The sequence below is a fragment of the Aspergillus foveolatus genome (genome assembly GCF_047715535.1).
Source record: "Aspergillus foveolatus strain CBS 279.81 unplaced genomic scaffold BDW70scaffold_111, whole genome shotgun sequence".
NCBI classification, from domain to species: Eukaryota; Fungi; Ascomycota; class Eurotiomycetes; order Eurotiales; family Aspergillaceae; genus Aspergillus; species Aspergillus foveolatus.
The window spans coordinates 37,134-48,837 of record NW_027396175.1 but is presented as its reverse complement, the minus strand read 5'-3'; the positions used below and the strand labels follow the sequence as shown (position 1 = coordinate 48,837).

At 50.2% G+C, this 11,704-nt stretch overlaps 3 protein-coding genes across 3 annotated transcripts; 1 reads left to right on the top strand and 2 right to left on the bottom strand.

The window, feature by feature from the left end:
• BDW70DRAFT_144876 (uncharacterized protein) lies at window positions 1–916 on the top strand. The gene has a single exon (XM_073738333.1). The coding sequence runs from the start codon at window positions 400–402 to the stop codon at window positions 691–693; it is 294 nt and encodes a 97-aa protein (XP_073591269.1). The 5' UTR covers window positions 1–399; the 3' UTR covers window positions 694–916.
• Window positions 917–4,570: 3,654 nt separating this feature from the next.
• Window positions 4,571–6,070, bottom strand: BDW70DRAFT_144874 (uncharacterized protein). Its single transcript, XM_073738332.1, has one exon. The coding sequence runs from the start codon at window positions 6,043–6,045 to the stop codon at window positions 4,696–4,698; it is 1,350 nt and encodes a 449-aa protein (XP_073591268.1). The 5' UTR covers window positions 6,046–6,070; the 3' UTR covers window positions 4,571–4,695.
• A 2,990-nt stretch (window positions 6,071–9,060) lies between these two features.
• On the bottom strand, window positions 9,061–11,543 carry BDW70DRAFT_14111 (Zn(II)2Cys6 transcription factor). The gene is made up of 4 exons (XM_073737727.1): window positions 11,368–11,543; window positions 11,208–11,320; window positions 10,060–11,153; window positions 9,061–10,002 (listed from the first exon to the last, which is right to left on the bottom strand). Exons 1-4 carry the CDS (start codon window positions 11,446–11,448, stop codon window positions 9,263–9,265), a joined length of 2,028 nt encoding a protein of 675 aa, XP_073591267.1. The 5' UTR covers window positions 11,449–11,543; the 3' UTR covers window positions 9,061–9,262.
• Window positions 11,544–11,704: the final 161 nt, after the last annotated feature.

Here is an 11,704-nt window from a genome sequence, read left to right as displayed (position 1 = left end):
GTGCAGCCTACCACCTGTTTCAGGACCTGCCTAGCCATCCATTCTATGTCCATTCAACCAGAACTATCCTTAACTGGGTGCGTTGGAATATGAACCGGCTGTATGCAGGGTTTGAATTAACCTACAGCCTGCAGGCTGGTTCTCCTGTATCTTGGAGTCAAAGCCAGGTCATGATTCTATTTTTGCGCTGTCTACGGCGAGCGATTGGCGGAGGTGGAAATCAGTTAGAACTAAGCCGAGCATGCTGGTATGATACAAACAGTTCCCAGGACCCAGTGGCCAGATTCAACAGTATGAGGGTATCGGGCTGGGGATCACCATTTACCGCTATGGCTATGGCTGGTTCTTAAACAAGATACACTGGTCAACTATGGGATTTCGCCAGCCCATCGTCCCTACATGGACCTCCACACGCCCATAGTCCTGGCCCGATTCCAAGTCAATTATAAACATATTTGTTCATACCAGGATGATATTCTTCTGGTTGAGGATTGTTTTCGACTTCTTGCTCAGCAGCGGCAAGAGCCAGGAAGGCTATTTGCACTATTATCCATTATGGTTGATATTTGTCTACGCGCGTTTCGAAAAGATGTTCTTGCTATTATGCGGCCAGTGATTCGGCTGAATTTCAAAATCTTATTAATACCGGGCATGTGGCATTCAGCTAGCCTTCTTTGCAACAAATCATCATAAGAAGACACTGGCCACTTGCTGTTCCAACCAAGAATAACCGAACTATTAAGCATTTTGATTACCTATTTGCTTGGCTGTGGTACCTGCCGTCTGACGAGTATATGCGGCAGAGTTGGGGGCATAAACCATATCGCACATTGTACCAACGCTGTGTGGTTAATACCGAGGAGCTCTATGGTAAGACTGTGACCAGCTCCTGGCAAGCACACCTGAAGCATCGAGTTCTCAGCACACACTGGATTCTACCATATCCTAGCAGACATCGTTGCTCTCCAAAAATAAGCGCATTCAATTTCGCTGGTGGTCTAGCTTTAATCCAGTATTATTACAGAATTTGCCGCAGAGCAGCAGAGTGGACCGACAATGTATTCCATACATGCTATGGCAGTTTACCCTACCATGACTAGGTACCATCCAACCGCCTAATGCCCCTAAATATTGAATTACCGCCAATCCCTGATAGTATTGAGGTATTCTTGCAGGAAGTCTCATCTATCCCAGTAGCTTCTGAGATGGTGTTTCCTCCTATTCCTCTCATGGTTTTGGGGCCAGCACCAGTCCATGGCTATCAGCTGTGTTCCCAGTCACATCAAACACTTGATATATATGCATCTGCAGAGCTCACCATGACTGGGCCCTTGGTTCTTTCTGACTGGTGGATAAACTTTCTTAGTCAGTTACTGTATACACCAAGCAGTCAGGGTGCCTAGTATCGCAGAAACCGCCTCTGTCACAGGCTATGGCCTGGATCTTGGTTGTCGGCCATGCCCTCAACCGGGTCCTAAATAAGGTTTCTGCAACATTAGTGTACGGCCTCGGAATTGCGGCCTCGTAGGGAAAGATATCCGTTCTCATAACTTTGGGAAAGAGATCCGTCGGCATGCAAGTCCGAGAAGTCGGAAGTCTTGACCTATGGTTGGGAAAGCTTGATAAAAGGGGGGAGGAAGATATCTGCGCTTCTATCTTTTGTTTCTTTCTCTAAGCTTGTGATACTCGTTTATACAGGACAGCTAGTTGAAAACAATACTACCTACGCCCGTTACATCATGGAGGCCACTGGGCAGCCGCGCTGGGTATTGCTAAGTCTCTTTAGGTGCTGGGCGAGTCGTTTCCCGCGGCTAAAGACCCAATTAATGTGGGCTTTAAAGGTGAGCTTTGTATCCAGAAGAACTCCTAACCAATGTGTATAGGGATGGTGTAATCTCCCCTATACCAGGTAGAGTGACTGTGGGGAGATGCTGCTGCTGCTTTCTAGAGAAGTGTTGTATCTCTGTTTTCTCTATTGAGAAAGGGAGGCCTGTCTCTGTCCCTAGAGCAGTAATTTGCTTGTAGGCCTCTACCAGTTGTTGTGAGCTCTCTTCCAGGGTATTCCCAGTTAATAATATGCCCATGTCATCTGCATAGCAGAAGGAGCCCTCTAATATAGAGACTATTCTTGCCGCATATAGCAGGAAGAGTATTGGGGATAGGGGGGATCCCTGGGGGAGTCCACCTTTAATTGGTGCTGTCACGGGCGTAGGTAGTATTGTTTTCAACTGGCTGTCCTGTATTCACGAGTATCACAAGCTTGGAGAAGAAGTATGAAGATAGGCCTTCTTCTCCCTCTATATACGTGCTCCTAAGCTTCCATCAGATTCTGTCCGCCCTCCTAGAATGTTCTACTGGTAGAGGGCATGGCCGATAACCAAGACCCAGGCCATAGCCTGTGACAATATATAATGCATGGAACTTGAATAATTGCTGTATTGTTTTCAAGCTCAAAACATTGAATTGATTCCTGGATCTTAGATATTATAGTAGTATCATTAGATGCATTATCTGTTGTGATGGCAAGAACTTGATCTGCAATCCCATGCTCCTGAAGCAGGTTTAGGAGTACTGAATTAAGATTCACACTAGTATATGATCCATGAAGCAGTTCGAACCCCAGGAGAAGCGATAGTGCCAGTCCTCATCAATAAAGTAGCCCGTGATGGCCATAAATGCCTGCTGAAAGGGAGATGTCCAGTAATCAGAGGGACGTTTCCTGTTCTTGCTTGGGGCTAGGAAGTAAAGCATCGATCACATCCAGTCTAACTGACAACTGGTTCGTTATGGAGAGCTTGGCTGCGGCTTGGTCTGACTAGAGAGGGAAATCGGAAGCGATCTCATTCAAGGGTTGGCGTTTGTCATGTCCTGGGTAAGTTTCTGCTCAAGCGACGGCCAGAGTCCCTTGAGTGCCTAACCGGCACGATGCAGTCCAGATGTCAGTTGTTTCATGGCCTCTGCTGTCTGATCTGCTTCTCAGGCTGCTGAAACAGTAGCAAAAAGGGATTGCTCACTTTCTGAAGTATTTGATATCTCTGCGGGAGCGGTCAAGGAAAGTCTACTCTCGGTATGCTTGGGCTGGCTTTTTGAAAGAGTTGGCTGCGTTCGGGAACCAGAGCTGTGAAATATCTAGGTCCCCTCCTATATGGCCATAATGTGTACGTCCGCCAAAGGGGAGTAAAAAGAGTGGTCTGGCGAGTGCAGTAAAACGGCTTGGAAATCTCCTTTCAGCAGGTTACCGGAAACCAGCAAGTCAACGGCCTCGACTTCGGCTCATTGGCCTTTGGAGGCGCAGGAGAAACCCCTGATAAAACTGGTTAGCTTGGGTCCCGGGGATGGCACTGGGTATCCGCAGTAAGCTGCAACTTGGTAGCGCCAGAGATGCCACCTCTGCCAGTCGTAATAACAAACTTTGGAGACTATAATAGCCTATTGACCGAAGCGTGTCCAGCATCATCATCAACAGACAGTCTTCCACCAATACCTAGGCTACGCAGTCCCTAGACACCCTTCGCCCAATTGAGCAGCAGATTTGGAGGCGGCTATTCGTTCCAGATACCGGCTGGCGCAGATACGTGCTGGAGGCGTGCTGAGAAATGATGGGTATGTGGAGCGGCTCTAAATTCTGTCTTTTGGTAGAGTAGAAGCAATACGCACCCGGGTAATATTTGTACCTAGAGTCGATCTTCTTTGCGCCCCTCGGCTTTCACACCGGCATCCAACCAGCCTTGGACCCTCCAAACGCATGATGTGCAGATGAAGAATCAGATATTGAAGATGATTTATGTTTAGACCTTTTGAATTGAGAGCCAGCCTGCTGCGCTGGGAACAAATAGTCATTGCCGCTCAGGTGCGTTACAGCCGGTGTCGTTGAGCCTGGCATCAAGTTTTTGTGCGTATTTACGGTCAAAGTCGACCATGGCAAGAAAGGTCGTGAGCTATCCTTTGTCAAGTTTGCGTAGCTTGGGTTCTCAGCCTCTGGATGATAACAGCTTGGTGAGCCCTAGCGACTCCAAAAGAGAACAATGCCCCGTAGTGTCGGGGGAAGTGACGATATTAAGAGTAGAGCCAATCCAGGGACTATACAGCGCCCCTTTCCATAAGCGTACTCTAAAGATTCGAGGACATCGAGCGTGTATTATCGAGCTGGTGTTCTCCAAGATCTGCAGGCCTCCAAGAAGGATCGCATGCCGTGTCTCCAACATTAATGAACGTCAAGCTTGGTAGCCGCAACAAGCCCTTCGGCCACCTATCTCGCCATCCTTCTAGACTGGTGCAGAATATATTAAGAGGACTAGGAATGGCGAATATAACCACCGACAAGTCTGAGGAGTATATCTGTGAAAGCACGCAGTGTGAGAACAGCCCAGCATTTGCGTTCGGCAGTATATAAAACGGCATCATCCGGCTGGACGAGATATTCTGGGGACCCTGGAAGGTTCTAAGCTTGAGATTGAGCAAGGTTGATGTTGTAGTTTGGGCCTACTACCTTATATTACGGGAATTATATCGTGACAATGGAATAGATTCATGAATTCAAACCACGCCCCTCCAATTCGTCTCATAACTCATACTCGCTGAGCCTCAGGGCCTCAGGGACCAGGATAATTACAGGCCCCAGCCCCCTTTGAGAAGCTATAAGCTTTATTCTTCTCCGTATGGCATAGTAGAAGTCAGTCCCGTCTTTGCTGACCTCTAATCCGGCCCTGGCCCGTCATCGGCGTAGGGGCCGCTCACCCACCCAAAGTAAATTCGCGATTCAGCTAGTAAGCCAAAGTCAATTCGCGGATCAGGGTTATACAGAAAATGAACATCAAATTGTCCTTTTTTAGGCCAGTCGTCATAGACACTAAAATAGTCCTTCCTGTTCAGATGCATCTTGACCGATTTCAACCAGGGCAGATGCTGCCTGTCCGTCGCTGCCTCCGCCAGGTCCTGAAACTGCAGCAGATAATTCTCTGTATTCCATAATCTAGCCGAGTCCTCCGCCCCGTGGTAATCAGGAAGATTCAAGCCCGTAAAGTACCGCAATTGAGTGGGCAAAACATCTATCAGTCGCAGTCCATCCGAGGGCCTTCCAAGTAAGACCTCCAGCTGCATGACCAACCCTTGCAGTCTCGTGAAACTTTTCATCGACCCAAAGTATCCCTTGATGTTACTGAATTCCTGTTCCATGCGCCAGTCCTTCTCGTCGTTATTCGTTAGGCAGATGGAGAGATACGTTAGGGTCGCGGCGGCATGCTCCTCTAGGATTTGCTTCAGTTTAGGCGCGTCGTGGAGGACTGGGCTGAAACCCGTGCCGCTCATGTCCTCGAACTTGAGAGATCTCAGCCGGCTGGTAGAACTGATTATCGTTCCCAGTATCTCCACGGGAGGAACATAATTGATCGCACGGTAGGCGTCGCTATCCTGGCCGGGGGCCAGCACGGCAAAGTCCAGTTCTTCCAGGTAGGGCAGCCGGAGAAAGAGGGCCATGTTGGTGAACTTGTCCGTGCGGGCTGTTAGGGCGAGCGACTTGAGGTTCGAGAGCTGGAAGAGCAGAATCCACTTTTGTGTCTTCAGAGTCGATCTCGTGAGCCAATTCAGATTGTTCTTCTCCAGGGCCTGGGAATACCTTGAGGTCGGATCGGACTCGAATGCGCGTTTGATAGCTTCTGCTGCTGCAATCATTACCTCTCGATCCCTTTCAGCTTTCCGTCGAATCTCTGCCTTTAGATCGGAGTCTGAATCCAGGTCGTCTTCGTCCTCATCTTCCTCTTCGTCTTCGATCTCCTCTTCCGAGTTTTCCGCCCCTTCGTCTTCTTCCAGGCAAATCTGCTCAACTCGAGCACCGAGACCAGGTTGTGCGATCATCTTGTGGCAGAGGATCTCCATCGCACGGTCTGACGGAGACCCGAGTAGCCTGTCCAGTAGAGGATCAATGATGGCTCGGATAGCCTTGGAGACCAGCCGCAGCTTATATGCCTGTTGACGACCATCCGTCCCGTCGGCAAGCAGATGTCTGAATATACAGGTGTAAATTTCCAGAGGAAGGTGAATAACCATCTTCGGGCGGAAGAGGGGGAGAAGATTGCAGGCTAGTGTTCCAGTGGAGTCTGGTTTGTGGTGCTTCTTATACTCTGGCGTCATGTGAGCGTTCGATGTAGGCGAAATACGAGGCTTCGCCTAGTGGATCCCCACACTAATAGCAGGGCTGGGAAGTCCGACTCTGCCACCTTCTCGCGGTGCAGCCTGGTAACATTACTCAAGTAGTAATGGCTAAGAGCAGAGCGGCAATTTGGGCTCCTTGCGGACTTATCTTCCCTTGGGGATGGACACGAATACTGCGGTTACCCGAAAGTTGATCAAACGCGCTCTGCGCCAAACACGAGAGAGCCAGACCTCCACGAACAGATACTGACGCCTTTAATTCCTCTATCGGCAAACTCAGCATCCACGTCCCTCTCTATCAGCCTACGAGCCTCTGACCTCTGCTTTTCATGAGCTCTGATAACATGGATCTCTAGTTATAAGACCCCAACAACACTGCTCCTCGGGGCTTCCAGAGTAGGATTACTACTACTCTTCTGACAACCTATATACTTGTGGAGGTTCCTTTTCCCTTTTTCCTATCAGGTTTGGGTTGTTTTTCCCTCCATGCCATCAAAATCCTATATACTTGAGGGAGTAGTCACCTCAAGGAACTGCAACACCGCGGGGTTAGGGACTCGGGATATAGGGTTTCTGTTTGGGAATAATTTCAGTATATTTAATCTCTTGACTGCCGCAGCCATTCAGCGCGCCAAAGTTCCTTACTTGTACATAGAACTAGAGCAAGCAGCTAGTTAGTGACGCCCAGGACTTACCCCCGCTGCTTCCCATGGGTTCGTCTTCGTCCTTCTCCGGAGGCGGACTTATTTTGCGCCGATGGTTTGGGCAGTCCCCACGTTTGGTGGAACTTCCTTGGGAGATTGGAGTTGGGTTCTGTTGTGGATACGCTCAAAGGGGAAAGGGGCAGAAGGAAACTGTATCAACTACACGGACGTAGCCTAATAAGGATCGGATGCCATATGACGATTGATTCTCTATCCCGTTGACTATTGCTCTCCTCTCAGATCTCTCTCTTGACCACATATATATATGTAGTGTTATGGGTTCTTGCCTATACAAGGACCTTAGACCGTCTTAGTGACTCGGCCAAGGCCTACGTTGTCCTGAAAGCGGTGAGCCACCCGTAAGACTTCATCATGACAGCAATCCCTTTTTCCTTTCTCCTTTCCAGCGATTCCTTCTTGTACGTGCGGCACGTCTAGATAGGAAGATCCATCTAAATACGTCCCATTACACCGCGGGTGCATTGCCCAGCACACCGTGATAGGTGACTTTGCTTTGTAATCTGAGTTCAAGATCCCACTCACGACCTGTAATTTTCCCATCATCAACCTCGAGAGTCACTGAAAACAGGAGCGTCAGACCTGCGGGACGGAATATGTTGATTAGCAACGATGAAATACCATGCAAATAAGAGATTGCAAATAAGAGATTAAGGATAAAAGCACATGAAGAAAACTACCAAGTATAGGAAGCGTGAAACCACTCACACTCTGGCAGATCGCTGGATCAAAGCCGGTATCGGCCGGGTTTGATACGGGTCCTGTAATAGCCACTAAGGGGTGAGGGCAGTAAACCCAAAACGAGGACCGGCGGGCAGGGTAATCTTCGGCCCTGGAGGCATGATCTGACCCTGACTCTGATGTTCTCGCTTCGTCCCCCAGGCCCACTGTGTGATTTCGCACCCGGCCTACATTATCTCGTACCGGCCACCAACAACAATCGACGGTCCGTACCTTTCCGGGAGGGTCCCGTACAGCGCAGTTTCGGCGGCTGGCCAGAGCTCAAGCACGTCTAAGCCGTTTATGGGAAATGGACCGGGAGAATCAGATTCATGGCGATGCGCTGGACCCTGCGGCTCAGCCACAGGCGCTTTCTTAATCTCCCCATCACTGACAGAACAGAGTCGCAAGATAAAATCCGAGGGTCTCCATTTGAAGAGGCAGGGCCTATCCACGCCGTCTTCTTCGCGTTTGATTCTGAATGCTATCGCGTTGGTCGGCCAGTCAGCAATTCGTGCGGACAATTGCTTCCATCCGGTCAAGAAGAGTGTTAGGCGGGGTGTTGTTTCTAACGGTGCCGGCTTAGGCTGCCGGCGCGCGGTAGAATGCATCCTTACATTTGCCGCTTAATTTCCCTTCAGGGTTCTGGCTTTCCAGGCCTGAGTTATAGAGATACCACTAGATTTATTTCCGCGCTCCTGTATAGGGTTATAGGGGAAGAGCCAAAGGCCAAAGAGGGCCGTTATGGAATTGGGAAGAGCCCCAGCATGGGTTTATCACATATATAAAGCTTTTCCAGCTAGACGAGTCTGACTTGGCGCGTGTTTGTGTTAGCCTCAATGTGAGTAGTCTCGGCACTTCATTGGTGTACAGTATGCATGTATGCTTAGAGGGGAAAGGGTAGAAGGAAGCTGTGTCGGCTAACCCACGTAGCCTACAAAAGCGTATGCCTTTTAGACGATTGATCCTCTATACCTCTCTCGATCTCTTTTATAGATATTCGATACAATGCGGGGTCAAACCTCCAGAGGCTGAAGATCGTGGTGAAAACGCTGTATCATGTGACATTAAGGGCCCCTAATCGCATACACAGTGTACGGGATGAGCTTCACATGACATTTTCATGGAACTCAATGTTAAACCATTGGGCAGAGTGGAGTGATATACACTAAACTAGCATCTACTATCAGACCAATGCATTTGCCAGCTCTGACGCCGGTTCACAATAGGCATTCAAGTAGACCAAATGATTTGTCCTTAACTTGATCGTCGGCGAATTTAAAATTTGATAATATTGGTAACACCTATACTTTGCTCCAGACATCAATCTCGCAGTCAGGATGTACGAGCATTAATAGGGATGCAGAGGGCTTAGCGAAGCGAGGCGAGGAAAGATCCAAAACGAGAAAGCGCGATTGGCGGATACTGAAAACTGTCCCGCCGACGACCCTCAATCAGCGGACCCGTTCTCGACTAAGCGCTGGGCCAGAGACAGCAAGAATACAGCTGGAGGCTGGATCGTTCCCGTCTCCATCAACAGCCGCTGCCAGAGGGAAGACCGCTAGGATGCGAGAGCGAAGAGAGACCGAAGTTACTGCGATAGGCTCTTATCTCTCCTGTGCTGACTCTAGGCGGCGTTGTCCTGGTTTCCGTTATTAAGAAGAGCCCGGTCAGAGCAGCCCAAGTCCCATGTGCTCCAGCGAGGCGAAGGACATCGACGGGTCCCATTGAAATTCCGAGATACTGCCTTGCCCAGGTTGTAGGGGTGTCTCAAACAGCGTCGATGACAAAATATTGTCGCCGTAGGCTGATACTGCACCAGTTTCCCAGATCCCGGAGCCATTATCGAATGCCATGTTCACGTCTGAGGAGGGACCGGGTGTTGAACGCTGCTGTTGTGGTTGCTGTTGTTGCACATAGATCGATACCTCCGCGGCGGATCCTAGCGCAGTCTCCGTCGGTAGCGACTTGATATACTTGTTTAGTAGAGCCTGCAGTCCACGACCAATCCAGTGTGCCAGGTGGTATGCTGTACACTTGACACCAAGACAAAGGCTGATCACGGGTGTGATGGAGTTGATGACGGCGCCACTATCTATTGATATATGCTGCGCGTAAATCGTGGCGGTTTTGAGCAGGAACGAGCACGCGAATGCAATCATGGTGTGGTAGTAGTGCGGTATATGAGCAAAAGCGGCCACAATGTCCGGGTCGTTGACTGTGAGGTCGAGGACTGACTTTGCAGAGTTTATTGCGACGAGGGCCAGGGGTTGAAACTCAGCCGGGAGCGGATCCTGGACGGGATCGCGTCCCAGGCCGCGAAAGACGTGTGAAGAGACGAGGAGCTTAGAGAATCGGTGGTGGAGCATGATTGCTTTGCTTGGGTAGGCCCCTATGATTGGATGGTCCTCTATCGAATGCCATTAGTGCGCGGCCTTTGGAGTCAATAACAATCCAGACAGCTTACGGCTGAGTCCCAACCAGTGGTTCACCCATTGATCGATCTGTTGGTTAAAAGCATCCAACTGCGGTCTCAGCAGAGTGGGCACTCGCCGCTTCGAGTCCTGGCCGAATGTCTCGGAGACAGACCGTAGAATCTGCAAGAGCGCTACCTGGCTTAGAATTCGGATATCCGTGGGCTGTCGATTCACCGTCAGATAGAGCGGCCAGTTTTGAATCCCTTCATCTTCTCGCATGATGTAAGGACGGCCGTAGAGGATCGCCAAATGCTGATCGCAGATATACAGTAGGTACCATATCCGGACACTGTCGACGAGTCTTTTCGTCCGCTCATCGAGCTGTTCCGGCGCCTGCTGGCCTTTGAGGCCATCAACGGCGGCAAGGAACGATTTATGGAGCTCCATCTCGACTGCACGACGGATTGCAAGGCTTGAGATCGACCAGGATATATCGCTGAGCCAAAAACACGCAATACAGAGGCCTCGAAGATCCTCCAGTGTTACTGTATGCGAGAAGAGGAAGTCTGCCACTAGGGTGCGGAACTCTGCATAGCAGAGACGATACAGCTGCTCGCTGTCCGCGCTCTGCAACGCCTCCACGGTTAAAACGGCTGTCACGAGGAGCGGCGACGCTTGTCGCATCTCCTGCAAGCCTTTGTAGTCGCTCGCTATCCCGTAGAGATAATGATCTGTCCTTCGCAGGTAGCGGTTGACCAGCATTTCTGCATCATCAACATTTATTACCTTGCGTGAAATCAAGTCGGTCTGTGAACGGGTTGCAGTGGCTGTATTGTCCGCTGCAGTTGCAAGTCCCTGCGAGCGTAGACTGCGTAACCGTGTTATCTGGTAAAGCGACTGAATGGGAGGTTGCGTCGCCGTCGTCTCATCTCGGCTTGGTGCTTCGGGGTGCTTATCTATAAGTTCTGTACTGATGTCGACCGGCATCATATCCCCGTCCTGCACGGTCTTCTCGCCTCCACGCAACTCCGAGAGCACAGCGGTCGATCGCAACGCTGGGAGGTCTGGGAGGTCCCCTGCTGCCCGGAGCTCATTTACCGCACCATGGAGCGCTCCAAGATCGTCCAACAACGCATTCAGTAGCCTCCTATAGTTAGCCCTAGTCTGCTCAATGCTGAAATCTTCCGCCGTTACATACCGATTTTCAGACGACGGCAGCGGATACGTTGGGCCCTTCTTGAACACGCAGGGGAGATGCTTTCCTGAGCAGCGCTGGCATGGTGGCTTTCGGCCGGATAGCACACAACGCACCTCTCAATGTTAGCTAACGAACTAGGTGGATGTAATAGACACCGTACCTTGTGTTTCTGGCATTCTACGCAGGCCGTTGCCCGCTTTGACACGGGGGGAATCTGCTGGGTAGGGCTGGAGGCATTCATCTCAGGGAGGAGATCAGGACCCTTACAAGAAGCATAGATAGTGCTATCGAACTACTCCGGACCCACCCGGCAGACATGGGGCTAGAGGACAGTTACAACCTGGTGTAAACTTGAAGCAGGAGCCAACGATGTTCTTCGTAACTTTGTCGTCAGCGCAGTGTGGTAGCATTGATTAGTCATAGTACTTGCCATCACGTGTTCCCCTGTCGCCGTAGGTATTGCTTTACATATGTACTCAGTATATCGTTAAATTCTT

What these genes read in the sequence shown, in the direction of transcription:
- BDW70DRAFT_144876 (XM_073738333.1), top strand. Translation starts at nt 400, where the DNA reads ATGGACCTCCACACGCCCATAGTCCTGGCCCGATTCCAAGTCAATTAT.
- BDW70DRAFT_144874 (XM_073738332.1), bottom strand. Translation starts at nt 6,045, where the DNA reads ATGGTTATTCACCTTCCTCTGGAAATTTACACCTGTATATTCAGACAT.
- BDW70DRAFT_14111 (XM_073737727.1), bottom strand. Translation starts at nt 11,448, where the DNA reads ATGAATGCCTCCAGCCCTACCCAGCAGATTCCCCCCGTGTCAAAGCGG. An exon ending in CTGCCGTCGTCTGAAAATCG is followed by an intron (nt 11,154 to 11,207) that starts GTATGTAACGGC and finishes TAACTATAGGAG; the next exon opens with GCTACTGAATGCGTTGTTGG. An exon ending in CCACTGGTTGGGACTCAGCC is followed by an intron (nt 10,003 to 10,059) that starts GTAAGCTGTCTG and finishes GGCATTCGATAG; the next exon opens with AGGACCATCCAATCATAGGG.